The 22,127-nt window shown below is 28.6% G+C and overlaps 1 protein-coding gene across 1 annotated transcript in view; it reads left to right on the forward strand.

The window, feature by feature from the left end:
- Positions 1 to 22,127, forward strand: part of dlg1 (MAGUK family member discs large 1) — a 1,479,687-nt gene that overhangs the window by 1,429,754 nt on the left and 27,806 nt on the right. The window contains exons 13-14 of the mRNA XM_075368120.1: positions 3,051 to 3,153; positions 21,070 to 21,111. Of these exons, the coding sequence (XP_075224235.1) occupies positions 3,051 to 3,153; positions 21,070 to 21,111 (145 nt within the window). The remainder of the gene's footprint in view (positions 1 to 3,050; positions 3,154 to 21,069; positions 21,112 to 22,127) is intronic.

Here is a 22,127-nt window from a genome sequence, read left to right on the forward strand (position 1 = left end):
TCCCTTTTCTTTTAAATGGATGGCCACCTTCAAGAAATGTTTAATTACACCCCATAGCATGTACCTCAATCTCTTAAAAGGCCCTAGAGATGGTGCCCTTCAAGTACTAAACATCTTGTCTCTGTAAATACAGCTCTTACAAAAGTTAAACAGTAATAAATTTAAGTTACTCTTCATAGTAGTAAATAATTACTAGACTTAATAATTGTTAATTAGATGTGAGCGACTGAGCATGTTTGTACTCTCTCTCTCTCTCTATGATTTTGCCTTTTTAACAAGTATAGTTTATAATATTTTAATTTAAAAAGTATATTAAGTTGCTGATTAAGTCTAAACTACAAAAGCACTTAACAGGATAAGTAATGTAAATTTATTATCTGTATCAAGATGCTTTGTAAAACAGATGTAGAAATGCACTAAATATTAGTGCAATCATTTGTTAATGACACGATGCCAGACACAAAGGTATGATGAGTTTAAATATTTTATAAAATGATCAAAAAAAAATCAAATAAACATTCAAAAATGTTTTAAAAATGAACGTTCTTCACAAATCTGTTGATGATGAACATACAGGATGAACATATACCAGCATAACATCAGAAAATGTCATTACGGTTTGGAACGCGATTTTAGAAAGTTTTAGGCAGACCATCAACATCTGTAACATTGTGGGAGTATCAGATGGCATATATCAGTGAATTTTTAAACAAGAATTGAACATGAGAAGGATTGCTGAAAAGTTCATGATTAGAAATAATATAAAAACAGATTTATAGATATGACACTGAAACTAAGCAGCAAACATCCCAGTGTAAGAATTCATCTTCACCTTGGCTATAGAAAACTTGCTTTGTGAAGAGCAATATCAAATCCTTATTAATCTGTTTCTTTGAATCTGATTGGATTTTCCTCAAGGTGTTCATACCTCCTGGTTAGCAAATTAATGTTGAATTCTATCTTGATGTCCTAAAGCAGCTAAGTGAGGATATGAGAAGTTAACATCCAGAGAAGTGCCAGCCTACAGGGTGAAAATGGTAGCATCTCGGCCTTTCATCCAGAGGTCCCGGATCTGAATCCCAGTCAGACATGGCATTTTCACACACATTACAATCATTCATCTCATCCTCTGAAGCAATACCTAACAGTGGTCCTGGAGGTTAAACAAAAAAAAAACATCCAGAGAAGTGATAGAGGAATGACAGATCCTTTAACAGAACAATGGAAAGCTACATTTTGCTTTCATCATGCAGCAGTTTTTGGTGAAATCAACATGGCAGTTGTTCCTCATCCACTGTACTTACCCAACTTCTTTCTATTTTCCAAGTTGAAAATCAAGTTGCAGAGATGAAGAGTTGGCCTGATAGAGGAGATTCAAGCAGAATTGCTGAGAGATTAAACACACTAACCCAAATACATTCAGGATGTGTTTCATTTATGAAAAGCACTGGGATCAAGCTCCTAAGGAGACCTCTTTGAAGGTAACAGCAGTGATTAACATTCAAGTATAATGTGTTATATTTTGGGAAAGTTTTGTATTCGTTCTCTTATTTTGCCCCTTTTTTACATGTGAATCAGCAAAATATGAATTTCCTTCTAAAATAATGTTTGACAATCTCTGGAATATTTTTTAAGAAGTATCATGTTTAAATGTAAAATAAGAAATGAAATGTCAACAGCCAAACTTACGTTTAATGAATTGATTTACATAGATTACCAAAGTTATATGATGTGATTACTATTTCTCTGATATTATTGGCATTAATGAGTCACTAACGAAACGGAACTGACTGCAAGAATGGCAGGAGTTTCAATATTTCTCCCTACATATCGCAGTGCCTGGACAATGTCCCTTGCTGCTGTATCTTTCTATTATCGGGCGGGTTTCATCGATTATTTAGTGACAGTTATAAATTTTAAGTTTTATTTATGTATGGATTTGGTAATTTGCATTCCTATCCGTATGGACCAACGTGAAATTTATTTATTGGTTCTGACCATGGCTTTTGAGCCTAGTAATCCTGGCGTGATTCCCCTTTAGTCCATCCGCTGAAGTCCTTTCAGTACCAGCAACTATGGGCTAGCAGGAACGCCTACCTTGGCCCTAGTTATTTGGAGGGAGAAATGCAACCCCTTCTCCAGAGGGAGTCGCATATGCTCCCCCTGCTCCCATCAATACCCGGAGCCTTGTTGGGGCTTGTGGCTTTGATTGCAGCGGAAACCTCTGCCTCAGTGACTTTGTCTGTTTCTAGTGGGGTGTCCTCCACCTATGCTAAATAATCTACGAGGAAAGACTCCACCTCGGTTGTGTTGTCATCGTTCAGGGCATCAGAGGAGGGGGTGTTTGGAGTAAATTGGTTCTCCAGGGTGTCAGCAAAAACCTCCACCCTGTCCGCCTCTGAATATGCCAGAAGGTCTTGTTGCTCCTTAACCGGGTGACAGGGCTTCTTTCCTTCTTGTAGTTTTTTGTTTAGCCTGAACACCGAGGAGTGGTCGTCTGAAACAGAAGCGACGTATTCGTTCCATGAATCCCCTCGATGTTATGCCAGCAGCTCTTTCACTCTGTCTGAATATAAAAAGCCCTTTTATCATCAGGGGAAAGGATGATTCGATATCTCCTCCTAAGTCGGCGCTACTCTGCTATAGCGTCAGAGATATGAGGTGGGAGATTATTACGGATAGACTTGGTGGTCTTTTCCATAGAGCTGTTTGACAGTCTTGGGCATTGACAATGTGATGTGTTCGACCGTGTCGTTGATTTCCTCCAGTGTGGTCAGGAGTTCAGGATGCGCTGGTCTGTAATCCCGTTGGAGAGTTTCATAGAACATTTTCCAATTCACTGACCTTCAGGGTATAGTCGGGGGGGTTTCGGCCGCCCCCTGCTTGGCCCAACTCCAATAAGACAGGAGAGTGGTTCGAGCTGAGGTCTTTTAATGAGTCAGTAATGACCACAGTAGTCAGTTTCACTTAAAATTGATACAAAAAAATAATATATTATTTATGTACAATTAATTTATCTCTAGTTTTCATAGATTTTATTATACTTTCAGCAATCAACATTAGATAGAAAAAAGAAAAACTTTTCATTCAGCAGAAAATTTCCATTTATGAAAAGTAAAGATGATAAGTCGGAAGACGGTTCAGATCAAGAACGTAAGTTGAAAATTTTGTTTTTTCTTCTTTATTTAACCAAGAGCAATTAAAAATACTGTATTGCCATAACATTTTACTAATTAATTTGTATTTTTGTTTAATTATTTCCACCTATCTATTTTATGTAATATATATTTTCCTGATCATAAACATAATTGGTTAGATAATTTCTGTATTTTTTTACATATTATTTTTACATAAAAAATAACTAAAATACTACAGTGAATGTTTATCTATTAATTGGTTTTAACTTTTGAAATCTTATTTAGTTGAACTAAATTTTCCCTAGCCTAGTACAAAATATGGTAAGAACACTATGTTATTCATTATTTTCTAAAATATGATGCAGAAAGAGAATTTAGTCGATGGCAACCACCGACCTGAACTACCTTAATTTTATTTTTATTTGTTAATTTCTAATCAGTTCCAAACTTACTGTTGTTTTACATGTAGACATCATATCAAGTTAGTGTCGTACATGCCCTGATCTCTGAAACTGAATGCTATTTAAAGTTGTTAAGATTTGACGTAGCGCTAAATAAACAGGAAGCTAGAACATATGCACATTATTTAAAAGTTCACATTTTCTTAACTTAACCGTAGTATTTCTATTACACTTTTATATACAGCTTATAACAACATTCAGTATGTTAATTGAAGATTTTTTAAAGATGATGCTGAAACAGTTGATCATGGCCATTATTTTTATAACTGTGATTTAATAAATAATAATCTTAAAAAAGAATGTTTTCTAAGTTGCCAGATTTTTTTATTATTATATTGTAAGAAGACTTGTTGATAGCAGTACTTATTATTAGATTAAATAATTTTCTGTATGTTTTTTTATCGTTATTAATCTGTATTATCATTAATTCAGTTGATTCTCTGTTACACTTTTTAATGTAGGTAAAAACAATTTTGAACAAGCTCATATAGCATTAACTACTGGCTGCTTTGATGTTTTATTTCTTTGTTTTCACTTTGTGTTTAACTGTTAACCAAAGAAAAGTTATATTTAAAAAAAACCTTTTTCATTTATATACCTGTCGGTTTCATTTATAAACTGTTTTTAAATATATTATTCACAATTTCAAAGCTATAACATTTTGTAGTAGCGAGTGTTATTTTAAAATTTAAGTTAACAAAATATTGACTCTTATGTTAAAGATTTAAAATTGTATGTTTATAAAACATTAAATATATTCCATGACATTAAGTTTTAAAACATTTCATTCTATAGAAATTGCTGAGAGAAAATTTGAAAATGGAATGCATTTAATTCAAAAAATTTTAACAAATGTTTTAATTTTTCCTAATTACTGTTTTTTCTCAATGGAATTCAGAATGTTTATGGTTGTATTTGAGCTCTCATTTATACATCACTTATCTTAATATCAAAAAATAATAAAATGAAATTGTAAAATACAGTAAACAAAATCTGATGTGGACATCACATGACTTCCTTGTATGCCTATTAAATTACATTTACACATTTTTTTAAAATGAAAAGTACATAAAATTCTATTTCATTAAAAACTTATGATATTTTTTCTTTTTTTTTTGTTTTGAATTATTCATCATAACTTTACAATGAGAGGTTAATAATTATTAATAAATCAGTATATTTAAATTAAAAAAAAGTTAAAAAAAGAAAATGAAGTCAGATTCGAACTGATGTGCCTTCCCCTAAGATCCAAATATTTCATTAATTAATATTTTATTTGGCTGTAATTCTGGAACCAATGATATATCGTTGAAAAGCTCTCAATGAAAGCTTATTACTGCAGTTAAGAAAAAGCCCAAAATCCAAATTTGTTTGGCTTCTGGGCTTTTTTGTACAATTTTGGTTCAGTCAATTATAATCAAAATGGGAGGTGCACAGCTAGATGTTACAGCAGCCGTAAATCCAAAATTTCAACTTTCTACAGCCAATTGTTTTTAAATTATGGGATATACATATATATATATACATACGTACATATGTACAGATGCCACACCGAAACTAGTCAAAATGGATATTTCTGTTGAAATCTGGAAACTGAAATTTTTCACAATCACAATACATCCTTTACTTCATACAAGGAAGTAAAAAAAAATGTAAAATATAATGTTAGTAGCTGCTATGCATTTAATAATAGTAAGTTGTTAGTATGAATTTATACATTTAATAAAGATTACTTTTGAAAGTCATACCATTTTCCAATTTATTGCTAATAAGTTGATTAAACTATTATTTCTATAAAATGTTAAATGTATATTTTTTGTTAATTCCACATAATCTTATTTTTGTATTGATGTTATGTAGGTGATAATTGTATATACTTATCTTTTTGAATTATTCAAGAAAAAGATTTAATAGAATTGTATAATAACCTCATATTAAGATTAATAATATAATTAAATTCTATTTACCACAACAAAATTTAGGTATGTTTCTTGAATTAGCCTGTTGATGAATTAAAATCACAGGTTTTTAGATCGGTATAATTCTACAGAAAAGTTTTTTGTCATTCATACATTATAAAGAACGTAACTTGTAGATTATAAAATATTTATTATTCATAATTATCAGCGGGAAAAATATAGGGAACATAAGATGAAGATAGAGATGAAATATATTGACATTTGTACAGAATGACTAAAATGTTATACTGACATGTAGAATTAAAAAAAAGATGTTACATTTTGAAAAAGGTATTAAAGGAAGAAGCAGATTCTTTCTACATATGAAATTATGAACATTCAGTTATTTGAAATAATTAAAATATTTATAGTAAATAAACCTGTAATCTTCTTATGCTCTATTACTTATAATCTATTAGAATTCTATTTTCCAGTAAATAAACATAGGTAGCTAATTAAAATAGGAAATTAATAAATAAATTACCTATCTTAAATAGGTAATTTTGTGTTAGATTATATAGACTTAAGTGTAGAAAAAAGTGTGACTTGACTGAAAAAGAACGTATTAAACATTCATAAAAAAACGACTTTGTAAAATTTAATTTTATATCAAAAAAAAGTTGACAGTACTTTTTGTTAATATCAATACATTATAAACAAAGTCAAAAAACAAATCATTATAGTAGTTGAAATCCAAAAGACCTAAACCTGTTGATGTCTATATTAATATTGAAGCAATAAAGAAGAAAGAGTAAGCAAGTTGCTGTTTATAGTTGCCATCCTTGCAACAGAATTATTAGATGACTTACATTGTGAATTGCCTACGATCAGTATATTAAATAAGTGTCTTATTGCTACTATTTACAGTGATTTTGTTATAAAAATATTGGAATTTTGTTCATCATTGATTAATTGTAGGAATTTAGGATCGTTACTCATAAGATCTTTAAAAATTAAATGTGATAAAGTTTGTTGTATTAATATATGAGAACATACTGCCCTTGCATAGGCACATCCAGACAATATGTGATCTACTGTTTTTTCAGCATACACAGAAGTGAGAGCCTCTTTAATTCCACTACCAGCCATAATATAGCCAATAGCTCCCATGTATGAAATGATCACAGTCTAACAACAATTAATATTCTGGATAAATTCAATGCTGAAACAATATCTGTAGATTTCATATTACATTTCATAATAATAGTTGATCAAAGATTAAAACACATGTTCTCATATTTAGAGATTTTGCATTTTCTACTGAAAATGCAAAAAAAAAGTTTTCATTGGTTTGCAGGTTTTGAGGTTTTCATTGCAGTGTATAGTGTGTTATGATCGCTGGGAGATGCATTAATAAATATAAAAATATTATAGATGAAATATCAAAATTTTGTGCATTTGTTAAGAAATTCATAAATACATTCCATCCTGGAAATCATTATTGCTTTTTAATTTCAAATACATCCAAAGAATATTCAAGTTTGAAGTTACAGTTGACCTTAGATTCAGTCCTTCATTTGGTAGTGTAATGGTTATATTTTTGAATCCTTGACCAGCGGAGGAAGGATAAATTTTAATTGGAATATTTCCTTTTTCCACAACCTTGCAATAGCATTTTCTCCAATACGTTTTATTGCTTCTGCAGTCAGAATACTGACACTTGGAAAAAGAATTTCAATTGATCCCAAATTATGGAAAGTTCCATTGCCATCAGTTGTATTCACTTTGAAGTCAGCCTTATCATGGACAAATTGAACAAAAGTACCAGGCTGTATTTTAGATGGACTTGTGAAAGTCGCTGAGACTTCATATAACTTTGCTTCTTTATATGAACTACAAAGACCCAAAGCGTTACATATATCTATTACTTTTTTGAACCAAATTTTTTATGAAGATGACAGATAAAAAAACATGTAATGGTGATAAGAAAGATCGTGGTCGTACTGCAGAAATAATAGCATGCATTAATAAAATAATAATAATAGCATGCAGAAATAATAGGTGCATTTATTTTCATAATTACACAGATTTTCTGGCTTGCACCGTTTATCTGTTTAAATTATTTCAGATAACATGAAACTTAATGATTCTGGAATAAATTCGTGAACACTCTCAAGCATTTTATCACTTGCCAGATAAATTTCGTTATCGTAAACTTGCGATCAGATATCTATTTGAATAATTTCACCTGCAGCTTTAATATTCTTCTTTTTTTTTTCGCTTCCTCATCATCCAATTTTTGGTTATGATAGGTATTAGATAAAATTTCATGCGAGACTTTTTTGAAACAAATAATTGTGTTGAAACCAAATTCACTGGAAAATAGTATATTGTCACCGTAATGATTCATTAATCTTGTCTTTATTGTTTTTTTTAGCTGGAATATGTTGTATTGTTAAAATACTTTTCAGTTTTTATAATGAGAATTGGCGATCACTGTTTTCTTCAATGTATTTATAAATTTGTTCCGTTGCTGCATCAACATGTAAACTTGAGGATGAACTTTTTATCATGATTAGCTATTTTATAAAATTTTGTAATGAAGTGCAGCAATTCTTGTGATATTTTCCTTTAATCGCTACTAAGTCCATTACACCTGATATTCTTCAAAAAATTTATCAGCTAAAATCATCTTTTCATAGTGCTAGCAAACTAAGTGTCGATTCTTTAAAAGCTAAATGGTTTACAATTATAATTTTTCTTTGTGTCACTTTTTTCCGATTTTTTCTTTTATTTCATCAGCTTCTTTTCAGAAATAAAACAATTATTTTACCAGTCAAAAGCTACTGATGATGACTTACACAGTTTTTTCTTCTGTGGAGAGTAAATTAGCTGCTTTTGATCCTTCCTTTTAAATGATTCAATATATTTTTTGTTAATATATCTTTGACAACATACTGTTTGTGCAAAAATGAATTCTGCGTTATTTAAAAAATTAAAGCAATCATCTCCTCGTTCTGCAGATGCCTATCTTAAAGTAGGTAATTTTTATTATTTCTCCTAAATCTGTATTTTCTCCAGAAGCAGTTCTCAATTTTTCACATATGAAACAATTGTCAGCTTCACAGTGGTCACTGGAATTAGCTTTGTCCATCCTTAATGAAAATCTGCAGAAATAAATGAAAATGAATTACATACATATTATGCGTAAAGTTTCTGCTAAGAAACTTTATTTACCAAAAAAAGTTATATATAAACTTTTCATGTTTAAAAACTTTAAATATATTCACTCTTTGTACACAGTAAAAATTCTCTAACACTTGTTTAAGTAATTGGTCATTATTTTTTTAAATAATTAAAAAACAAAAAGCGCAAAGAATTATTAGGTAAACATTTTAGTATTATGTTTAAAGAACACTATCCAACAGTTATTACTTAAATTCATTTAGAATATTTGGGTTCTGAGATATAAATCTAAGGGCTCTCCACTAATAGGAAATAATAGGAATAGTGAGGAATGGAATGCTGAGTTCAAATTGGAAATCAATTTATTTCTCTCCGGACATGGAGTGCTGATTTATCCACCAATGCCGGCCTCTGAGGCGTGAGTGGTAGCGTCTCGGCCTTTCATCTAGAGGTCCTGGGTTCGAATCCCGGTCAGGCATGGCATTTTCACACACGCTACAAATCATTCATCTCATCCTCTGAAGCATGCCTAACTGTGGACCCGGAGGTTAAAAAAAAAAAAAAATTGGAAATCAAACTAGGGACCTTTATTTCAGTCGGTTGACTTACCAACTGAATTATTTAGGCGTTATGTTTGTTCATTAATTACTAGCATTCTTCCTCATATTTTATCATTTCATTTAATGTATAATTCAAAAAATTAAATCCATTAATCTCTCTCCTCAACTTTCTGACTTCCTCAATATTATTACGTTGTTATCTTAACTGTCTTTCCATAAGATTTTTTTCCATTTATTTGATCTTCCTTCATATCTTTGATCCTAAAGTCCTTATTTTTTTTTGGCAGCCAGCAGGAACTTATACACCAAATAAAAAGTGTATACTACTATAATCTAGTCATTTGGATTATGTTTCTCCAATCTTCCTAGTTGCTCTGTATGTCTTTTTTATTGTTTATCTACTACTTTAACTCCCTCCCCTCAAGGCCTGATCCACGATCCCGTATAACATGGCCTTGAGGGTGCCAGTTGCCTCTACTCCCCTGGGAGGCCATGCCAGACCTGGCTATGCCGTTCCTGACAGCACCCCCCAGTGGCTGGATCTTGCAGGTGCTTATTAAAAGAACCTGCCTCTTAATTTGGGGTCCCCTACCAGAGCCCCAGACCATGTCTCGGTCTTTCTTTTCCCCACCTAAGGACCCCAGGAGCCCCTGTTCAATCATTGAAGGTGGGATGCCGGAGCATCCCACCCCTCCTGAACGGGGCTGTCCTCCCTGCCCTAACACTAACACCCCTCACCCATCTTCCACTTTTTCTTTCGGATGATGTTCCCTATTACTTTACTGACTATTGACTAGTTCCGTTCACCATGAGTGAACAGAATCTTATCTACTTGTAGAGCATTATTATCTACTTATATTGACAACTTCATATCATTAATGAACTTTTTACTTAATTTACATGTCCATGTTTCATTGCAATTTGTAAAAATAAACAGGTGTATAATATAATAAACATATTACCTTGTTTATTTAGTGATACACAAAAAAAAAGTATTTATAATGTGATAAAAAATCTTGCATCTATATATATATTCTCTATCTATTCATCTGTACAACCAATGTGTAAAACATCACTTAATATTTATTTAAAATTATTAAGTTTCCTCTTTTATCAATTCCCCCTTTTCCAATTTACATAAGGATTGTTGTGTCTCGTCATAAAAATGCCACATTATTGTTTACTAGACAGCATTTCATACTTTCCTAACTACATACACCTGAGCCTTTGTTTTTTCTTTAGAAAAAACATACAGATATCACCTCCACTGACAAATATCTTCACCAAAGATCACCTTTATTTCTGAGATCCAGACAGCCATCATAATGTATTTATTTATTTATTTTTTTAATAAAAAGCAGAAATGACAATATCATCATCATCTTTGTACTAATCATGTTTGAATTTTAGTTTTTAAATTTTTAAAAAATGGCATCGTCTGTTTGTCATTTCAATTTTTCATCTAGTCGTTTACCCATTGTCACTATTGAAATTGAAACAAATTGTGTAATACATAAAAAAAAATGGATTTTTGTATTTTACCATTCAGTAATTGCAGTATCTTTCTTATGCAAATGATATATCTGATTTTTACAAAACTTGATAGAAGAGATTTCTTTGATCTTAGTTTGAAATCTGGCTAAGTTTAATTAGAAAAATTACAAGAATATGCAACCTCTGATTTGGAGTACAATGCATATATATAAGTTCTGCTTTCAATAAGGGTTTCTTTTTATAGCAGTAAAATAATATTAAAAATATTTCCTGTTTGAGATCTAATGATGCAAGAAATTGTTGAAAGTGAATCTGTTTATTGATGAGTGTTTTTACTGTTTTTTGTACTTCAATATATGCTTTATTAAATATTTTTATTTAATTCATAATTTGGGAAAGTACCTCAAATGAATAACAATCACAATTACAACTGCAAATAACATATTTTAAATCATAACAGTGCAGGAATGATAATTGTGCTATTTTTTTGTATCTATATATTTATCTTATCATAAATTAATTTAGATAATAAAAAAGATTAACATAATGAAAGGCTTAGGATTATTATACTGGCTAGCCTTTTCCAGTTAGTATAATAAACAATTCAGTTTATTATTTATCAGAATTTATTCTTTTATAATTTATACACATTCTTTATGCTGTAAATAATTTTTATTTTTTTAATAGAATAAAAATTTTTATTTCTTTGATGTTCATATCGGTTTATATTAAGAACATTAAAATTATTAACTAAGAGTTATTCTAACAATAACAACAGAAACCTGAAGTATGTGTTACATTTGTTAGTTAAATTATTAATGAAAAATTACAATAAACTTTACCTATTTGCTAGAACAGTATTACAGTCAATTCTGTTGCTTGTGAAAATAAAATTTTATGATTGCCCTTAGTATTAGTTAAGTGCAAATTTATCTATTGAAAACTCAACAGTAATTCGTAAGATGATGATTCTAATTTGATAACAATAGAAGGTAACTGAGGAGTTGTAACTTTGTAACCAAGTTAGAAATATATATACTTATTTATTACTATGAAAGTTACAAAAAAAAAATAGATTTACTAACCTATCCTTTAAAAACTATCCTTATTGATTTAAAGTAGAAATTTACGATGTTTAAAAATTTGTTTTTGTAATAAATATATTTTTATTATATAGGTATTTATTAATCATTTATTATAAAGTAGCAATTTAAATATTTTTTTTTTTAAATAAATGAAATACCCTATATATAAAAACATCCTGTTCACAAAAGAACAATACAACTAGTAGATATGTATTAATAATTTAAAGCTCACTTACATGCCTTACTGAAATTGTTTTTGCATATAAAATTAAAATTTTAAATGTGATTTCTACTGTTGTCATAGAATTTATATCTGTACAACTGTAGTAGAAAACACTACACCAAAAATTATTAAATTATTTTAATAGTCTTACTATGAACTATTAAAAATAATAAATAATGAGATAAAAGTACATTTTATATATATAAAATATTGTAATTATAATTATTTAATTCTTTGAAGAGAACATATTATAAACCACATGTATTAATGTATGTGAATTCCCAAATGGAAAACATTTAGCATTTTCAAAATATGTCTTGCAAGTACTAAAATAGATTTAATTGTTTTATCTTATTTAATTGAAGAAGAAAGTACATCTGAGATAGAAAGTACATTCTTCGTTTTTTGTTTTTTTAAGCACAGATTAAAGTCGAATTACATATTCTAAAGATGCACGAAATACTTGACTTAAGTCAACTGTGCAGTGAAAAAGTTAAGAAAAACATATTATCCAGAATTGCTTCAATGGTACTTGTTTTTATTGTGTTAAGCCAAGATATTCAATATTTTTATTTTATTTTTAAGTTACAAATCTCTTTGCCATATAAAGTCACATGTTTTATTATGCTCCTATCCATGATGATCAGCAATGATATTTATTCGAAGATAAGATGTTTGTAACTTTAACCAAATTGTATAATAAAATGTCTGTAGAAAACTTACTTCAAAAATTTTTCCATTATCTGTCATTCTAAATGATTGGTGTCACAGTATTCACACTGGCATCAGCTAATAATACTGTCATTTATTATTTTTTTTAATAAGGCACATATAGTAAGAATGTAGTCTAAAAGTGTATGTGATTTGAAATTATTCATATTAGTTAATACTTCTGTTTTTTTTTTGTATGTTTATATATTTCTAATATCAGGAACAATATACTAATAAACAAACACAGTTCGTTATTAATTCACACCTTTCGAACTACAATTTTTATTTATCTTCTAATTATTAAAAAAAACTACCAGCATCAATGCAGAATTCAAATCACTGAGGCAAATGAAAACATTCTGAAGCAAGTTTTTAAAAAATATTTTTATTTGTGTTAATATAAAAGTCTAAATTTCAAATTTTGGAAGTCTAAATTCAAATCAAATTTATTTCTGATACAAAAAAAGTTTTCTTAATAGCCGAAATATTTTAGAAATTATTTTGCCTCGGTAGTTTTTTTATGTCCTCGGCGATAAGTAATATACCAAATTTCATGCTGCAGCCTAAGTACATATTCCAAAAATCTTACTTTTCTATTCTGTTCTTTTATAATTTATTGTTGTATTTTACAAACTTTTTTTTTTTACTTGTTATAATATATTTTAGTGACTTCACTAAATTTATTATTACTTATTGTAGTGTTTCTTAAAATAAACATACTTAATGTTATTTTAACTCTGTTATTATTGTTCTCAAATTTTGTTTATTTTGTTCAGCTACATAAAATTATAATTTATACTGGTGGGACAATTTTTTAAATTAATTATTAATTTAACTTAGTATTGTATTATTTAAATCAGTCATAGTTGTTATTTCTGTTCTGTTGATGATTTAAAAAAATAATGTAGATTCTTGAATTATTTATTTAAGTTTTGCCATTAAGTTTGTTTTTTAAAATTATTTCCCTATTTTAAAATAATTAGTTATCCTGACCATTGTGCTTAACTTGCATGTTTTATATTGCTCTCCAACAACCTAATAAAATATTTTTATCATGATTAATGCTTTTGTTTTGTGTGTGTTTAATATTAACAAACTATTAACAGTTGAATATTTGTATACTGTTATACTATCGAAATAAAAATAAATGTTATGGTAATATTTTGTGTTGAAACTATAAAAAAAGAAACTATTATTGATATAATGACTCACTCAAACATAGCTATTTTTGTGATGGATCTTGTGATTTAATATAAATGTCAATCCGTAATGTCGTTCTTAATTGATTTTTTACTTTCCCTAATTTTTCTTTATCATTTCAACAACCCATTTTAAGTAAAATTAAAGGTAGAGATGGATTATGTCAGTAAATTTCACCAATTTATAGCATATATATATATTTACAACATAAATGTATATATCCAGGTGATTGTTCCACCAGGAAATAAATTTCTGGAACTAAAAGTAAGAGAAAAAATCATTTAATTGTAGATCCAGAAATATGGTTTTCAACAGAAAATTATATGAACAAACTCAATAAGAAAATACTATTATGGAAAAATTTGACTTTAATTAAAAGGCAAACATGAGAGAAATTTTTACCATTCAAAATAATAAACGAAAAACCAGAATTATCAATAACCTAGTAAAAATAAGATTGAAAATACTGTTGAAAATAAAACAGTTTTCTAATGAATTTTTAAAAACTCCATCAGTAAAATGAATCCATTTCCTATCTTATTTCTGAAGATCTTGTGTTGCTCATCTTTTCATATTTTTTATTAGAGAAGCATATTTAAAATTCAAGTGATCAGTAAATCTCATTTATTAACTTTGAGTTTATAAACCTGACTTTTCACTCTGTTTTCATTTTTGCCATAAGCAAAAATCTAGTGGAGTGTGATCTGAAGGCCCTGTTGGCCAATTAATTAACTGTTCCCCAAAACCAGTCCATTTTTCAACAAAATTTTCATTTAAAAACTCTGTAACATGATGAGTAGAATGTAGAGGAGCTCAGCTACGTTGAGAATACATATTCATTCATTTTGCCAGTGGGTTTTTATCTGTAAATGTCTCACTGTCAAATACTGTTTACCACTGTAAATAATCTTTTAGAGAAAAAGGTTCATTATGTTACAATTCTAAATAACTTTTTATTGCAAGATTAAATTCAATTATGAAAGGGCCAAAATACTGATTACCCTTCATACATATATCCACACATTCACTGAAAATTTGTAAAATTTCTATCCATAATAGGATATGAATTTCTTTTGACCATAGATGAGACATCTAGGTTTTGTTTATATCAAGGTCAAGTTTTGAAAAATAATCTTCATCTATAGACAGTAGTTGTAAAACTATGCAGTGATTCACATTAATTAATGTAGTTTTATTATTAATAAGACTAAAACTTTAGCATTTTCATTACAGAATCCATACACATAAACCATTTCTGTATATCCAGCATGAGTGAATTAGTGAGACATTATTAAAATGCAGTTGAAACAGAATTTTAATTTTAATAAATTCAAATCTAATTTAAATTCTGAACATAAATAAATACAATTCAAAATTAAATTTTTATGTTAATTATAACATTAAATTAACATTTGAAACAAAAATAATCAAAAACCAAGCAGCCAAGTGTCTACCAGTACATTCTACTCTATGGACAGCAATGTCCCTGTTCATACAGTATATTCAAATTAAATTTCTATTCATTCAGTTATACCAACTTATGTGTGCAAAATATAAAATTCAATTGAAAGTATATAATAGTCACCTGGTTTGTAAATAAAGCAAAGTAACTGTATTAAATTGTATGTTGTTTTTTTCTCTATTGGCGTGATCTTTTTGTTTGGATTTAATTAAAGTCAAATTTCACAAACTAGTGTTAATTTTTTTTTATATTATTTAAATAATTTTTTTAAAAATTAAATTCTCTGCAAAATTTGTTACAAAGTTTTATTTATTAATTGGGAATTTAACAAAGTGACTTACTTTTTGCCAGATTTAACCAAAATAAAATGTTTTTTGACTTAATTTTTTTAAGTTGTATATGATTTTTTTCATACCTTATTACAGACACAGTTCTGGGTTTATATGTTTTGTATATAAATCATATCTATTTAAGATTTTTTTTTATAGCATTTTTTAACAAGAAAAAATAAAACGAACAGAAATAATAGAGTAAATGTTACACTTTTAAGTGGGAAATTAGTTTTATGTTTTGATTTTGTTTTAATGTTTATTTGGCAATGATAGCAACCTTTCTGTGATTTTAACACACTTGTTCCCATATAAATTCATAGAAGATTTAAAACTTAAGTAAATTAATGTAAAATTGGTTGTAGTTAGTAAATGTTAGGATTTTCAAGTTTCTTTTAAGTTCACAGTGGCAATTTTAAGTCCTTGCTGAATACTCCTGTTTTAAAGTTATTTTTGATTAGGTTTTCTGTTAAAATATGTAATATGTGATCAAAATTTCTAGACTTACCCTTTTTGTTTTTTAGTAAAATTCTTAGGCATCTTCTGTTTGTTTTTTGTGAAATTTTTGTTTCAGCTTTTATAGATCGTTATTTGGTAATTGTTCAGTATGTAAAACTAGAACTTTATTAGTGTTTTTGGGACTTAAATTTCAGAAGACTTCTTGAGAAGTTATAAATCAAATTTCTGTAGATTTAGGCAAACATTTCGTTATTAGAAAATTACATAATTATTTTACATCTTATTTTCTTTAATAATGTTGGGATGAGATACCTTTTAGTTTTGAGAATGGTTATGACATTTGCTGGGCTACTTAGGCCACCTAAAACTGTTCTGGTTGTGGTGTGCCAGTAGACATCATTAATCAAAGTAGTAATATTAATTGATTGAGTAATGAAATTTCATTAAAATTTATTGTTTCTTTTCTTGCTAGAAGTGAATTGGTGAAGTTTTACTGTAGTTCTTATGCCAGATGTTAGTCTGATATTTTTTTAAAAATTTCAAACTGATTTTGGACCTTCCTCTTTTGAAGCTAGTATATTTTTTAAAAATTGTATATTGAAAGGAATTTCATGTTACATTAATTCAATAATGATTAAATTATCATTTTAAGAAGCATCCAGTGAATTTATTGCTCTGTACCAAAGAATTTTGTTTTGTAAGTGAAATATGAAATATATTTAAATTATTTTCATAATATTCAATAATACTTTATTTTAATTATTGCTGATATTGAAAATTTAATTTATCCATAATCATTTTTATTAAAAAAAAAGAAGATAATTCTGAAAGTTATTTACGAGGGTTATTTTTTTTCAAGTTGGTCGCAAAATAAAAACCTGTGTAAAAATTGGATGAACCTTTGCCATAGTAGAGACGCTGCGTCTCTAGTATGGCTTTCAATCACGCCGCGTCACTTCATTTACATGCAGCTAGCATGAGCTTTACATGTCTATAACAATAGCATCTCCCACAAAGTGTGAAGTGCATACGATAATTCGATTTCTTCAGGCTGAGGGGTGTAATGCAGCTGAAATTCATCGACAAATAAGTAATGTATACGGTGAAACTTTAAAGCAGGATGTACAGATGTTCATGATGCAGGCGGTCAGGGAAGGAAGCAAGTGTCAACCGATGATCTCATTGAGCGAGTGGATGAGGCAATTCAAGAAAATCGTCGGTTCACAATTTCTGTATTGAGTTATTTGTTTTCTGAAATTTCAAGGTCAGCTCTCTACACCATTGTGAGTGAGAGACTTCAGTACCGCAAACTGTGTGCAAGATGGGTTCCCAAGATGCTGTCCGACCATCACAAAACAATGAGAATGAATGCCTCCCTAACGTTTCTCCAGCGCTACCACAATGAAGGAGAAGATTTTTTGAACAAAATTGTCACAGGGGACGAGACATGGGTCCATTTTGAAACTGAAGAAACAAAAGAACAATCCAAACAGTGGATGCATTCTCATTCTCCCAGTAAACCAAAGAAGTTCAAGCGAACCTTCTCCAACAGAAAGTGTATGGCTACTGTGTTCTGCGACCGGAATGGAGTTCTCTAGGTGGAATTCATGGAATGTGGCACGACCTTCACTGCAGCCTCATATTGCGTGACTCTTCAACGTCTACGAAGGGCAATTCAGAATAAGCGGAGAGGAATGTTGTCATCAGGCATTGTCTTTCTCCATGGGAATGCTTGGTCGCACACTGCAACTGTAACAAAGAAGCTCCTGCAGCGTTTTCGTTGGGAAGTATTTGATCACTCACCATACAGCCCGAACTTGGCTCCATCTGATTTTCACCTCTTTGCTCACATGAAACGCTGGCTAGGAGGACAACATTTTTACACAGACATCAAGTTGCAGACCAGCGTAGAAACATGGCTGAAAACACAGGCGGCTCTGTTCTATGACGAGGGTATTGGAAAGTTGGTACCACGCTACAACAAATGTCTAAATCAGAGTGCCGACTATGTAGAGAAATAGCATAACTATGTAAGTAGTTGTTACAAATAAAAAAATTTTTATTTTCACTGGTTTTAATTTCGTGACCGATCGGATCTTGAAAAAAAAATAACCCTCATAATTATATTATAATATTGTGTATGTCGAAATTGAAATGCATGTTTTCTTTTGGCATTTTATGATCACACCAAAACATCTACTTTTAACAGATGTTTGTTGAATATTGTTCAGTAAAAAGTAAAAGTTGTGTAATTTAATACTATTTTTTTTCTATTAGTTATCTGAATTTCACTTAACTTTTAGAAATACCTCTTATCCTGTATACCTAACCCAGAGGCATGATTTTAGCATTGTGAATTCAGAGAAACATTAATTAATATAAAGAATGTTAAAAATAGTTAGAAAATTAAAGTAAAAACTATTACAGATTTCTTAACCCCATTTTAAAACCTCTGTTCATGTGAACATGAGCTGGTGGATGTAGTTTGGCACGTAAAAGTTTTATTAGTGAAATTTTTATTTTCTTTATATTTTGTACTGTATGTACAATTGGATAATAAAAATATCTCTACTGATTTCGCTTACTTTTATTATCCTTGAATTTAATAGCTTTACCTGTAATTATTATTATGTATTTAATTTTGTAAGCTGCTGTTTGTTTTTTTTTTTTGAGTAAATCTTATTGATAGAATATTTTTTTTTTTTTAAATAACATAATTTAATTTTGCCATTTCTTTTTTTATATTTTAAAATGCAGATTTTTACATTAAATTTGATTTTAAAAACTAAGATGTGCCATTTTTTCTTTATTTCTTTTACTGTGTAACTGTTTTGTGTAACTGTGTTCTGAACACCAAAATTATTTTTTTTATTCAATACTAAAATTGTATGTAATCTTTAGCGGAATTTCATAATTAACACTAAAATCAATTTTTTTATGGCTCATGAATCATATTTTTATCGAATAAGCTTTAATCTTTATGTTCCAGATATCCACTGGGAATATTTTTAATAAATTATTTTAGACATTATTAAAGCATGTAACCCATGTTTTAAGTTCCTCCCTAACCTCATGTAATGTAGTGTTATTAAGCTTATAATTATAAACCCCCTAACTTTTTATCTTTTTTATTTATCCAAAAGAAAAAGTAGCTTAAAAAACATTATTTTAGTATATTACTTTCAAGATAGTTGTTTTCATTCAGCAGCTTCTTACTTTTATCCAATATTCAGGTTTTGTAGTGTCCCTCAATCTCTTTTCTAGAGATCATCTGCTCTATTTAATTAGCAGTATCATCAGCATCCTATAATATTTCTACCCTTTCAGAGTTAATTTTTATTAAGGAAATAATCTTAAAAAAATTAAAATAATCTTAATTAAATTTATTAATAGTAAAATAATCTTGATAAAACTTTTTCTGCATTCTCCTGAGATATATTGTGTCATGCAAGGTAAGTCTTAGCTTGCATGAATTTTTGCACTGGCAACATTTTTGATGCAGAATGTTGATAAATATTTTTAGATCCTTATGGAGTATACTGCTTGAACCTCCACTGATATTCCAACCTCTGATATTATTTTTTCAAAATATTTTCTTCTTCAGCTTTAAAGAACACTTTAGGCATACACATGTTTTATTATTTATTGCGGTAGATGGGCGCATCATTGATGAAAATGTCATCAATTCATAATTATAAATTATTAATTAATTATAATAAATTTATAATATATTATGATTGTATTAATATTAATTAATTATTAATTATGAATATTTATGTCATCAGCTCATAAACTTGTTTATTTTCATTGCAATTTCATGGAATTCTTCAACCACATTAATTTTATCGTCACATTAATGTCACAATGATTTTTGAAGAAAGATGAAAAAAATTTATATTTGTATGCTATTTAATGGCTATAATTTTGAACTTTGATGCTATTCTACACACATGAAATACAAATATGTACCTGTTGCTGTTGTTGAATAGTTAACAGGAACATGGTGCTCGCCATACTATGAAATCATGAACACTGCCACTTTACAAAACAATAATTTCCCTCTTTTACGTACTACTTTAAACAGAAAGTTCCTCTTCCAGAAACCTTTTTGAAGCTACCTTGCATATTATTAAATAATACACTTCAATTACGTGATATGATCTTATTTTTATTTTTTAATTTTTCCTGTATTTTTAAAAATATCTTTCTTTGTCATTATATTGGTTTCCTTTTTTATACTCTTGTTTCTATTTTAAACACAGTGTGTTTTTTTTATCATTGTTTGGCCGTAATTTTTCTTGTCTTTTTGCCAATTATAAAACAATTCTTTAATGTAATGTATTTTTAATGGTTATAATGTACACTTTGTTATTTAATAATACAATTTACAGTTATTTATTATAATTGTATGATAATACAATAAGTAATTATTGAAATACTTATTACATTATTACTTTGTTATAAAAATTAAAATAAATTTGATTAGGCTTAATTTTAATATCTCATATCATACTTGAAAGAAAAAGTCGATCTAATCAATCTATGACATTATTTTTGTTCTAACTCGCTATATTCTTTAAAAAAAGTCTAAAAATAGTTAAAATCCAGACCACTTGTTTGAAATTGATTTAGACTAGTAGATTCTGTAGTGTTAATCAGTTTTAACTATATATTATTTATGAATTACACAATTTAAATATAGATTTTTTTCTAGCAGCAGCTTACAATTCCATTTATGTGTTGTAAAATTGAATGGTATTGCATTTTTTTTTTTTTTGCTTGCTCTCTGATTGTTTTATTGTTTGTTATCTGGTTTTTCTCTGTCTTTTTTTCCCTCTCTATCTATCTATCTATCAACCGACAGACTCACCGACCACTCCCAGTAATGAAGACACGATCGGCACACGTAAGTAAATTATTGTCTTATTGAAAGTATAGTTTTGGTGTAATACTTTTCTTTATTTTCATTGTAAATAAAAAAAAAATATGCACATTTAATGTTTTTCTTGTGTTTTTATGCAATATTTTTTTGATAAATCTTTACAAAACTGATTGGATGTTTTAAATTTAAGATATAATTGTTTCTGCTCATGAAGTGTTATTTTTTATTGAAGATCTTATTTACATAACATTTTATATTAATTTCTTCAACATTCTATATCAATAGACATCCTTAGTTAAAGTGTTTCATACTCTTACTTTTGGATTTTTTTATTTACTTTATTTCAATAAAAATTTTATTTTATGATACTTTATGTCATAGTATCTCATCATGTACATTGTTTTATTTTCTACATTCTTAAACATATTTGTCAGTATAAACAAAAACATGTTATGTTCATTGTTTTGGTAGTCTTCAGAACCATATACAAATCAAAATATAATGAATAAATTTAATGTAAAAACAATTAATGATATCAAAACAAATTGAAAAAATTATCTAAATGCCTAAGTTTCTGATCATCCATATCTTAACTGTGCAGTCAAATGATAATTACCAAAAAAAAGTTACCTACTGGCCACTGTTTTATTGCATAGTTTGTGCATATTGTTTTTATTATATGATTTGTGTTGTAATAATTTATTTTGTGCAAAAACATACAGAAAACAGACCCTTTACTGAATTAATAATAAATGAAAAGGCAAATTAATTTCTATGATTTTAACTTTATCAAAGAAACATTTAATTTTCAAAACTAGAGTTTTATTTCTACATACTTATTTTGGAATTTAGTTATTTTTAAAATTTCTATTTTTTACTTATAGCTGAATTTGTAAATTTCTACTTACTTAAACAATTTCTACATTTTTTTAATAGACTTTTTGCTTCTTGTTACACATATTTTGTGCAACCTCTCATGTGTTTCCTCCATCCTTTGATTTCTTATGTCATTGCTTGGGATGCTGTGACTTGGCTTACAA

This window comes from Lycorma delicatula, chromosome 1, assembly GCF_047948215.1.
Source record: "Lycorma delicatula isolate Av1 chromosome 1, ASM4794821v1, whole genome shotgun sequence".
In the NCBI taxonomy this organism is placed as follows: Eukaryota; Metazoa; Arthropoda; class Insecta; order Hemiptera; family Fulgoridae; genus Lycorma; species Lycorma delicatula.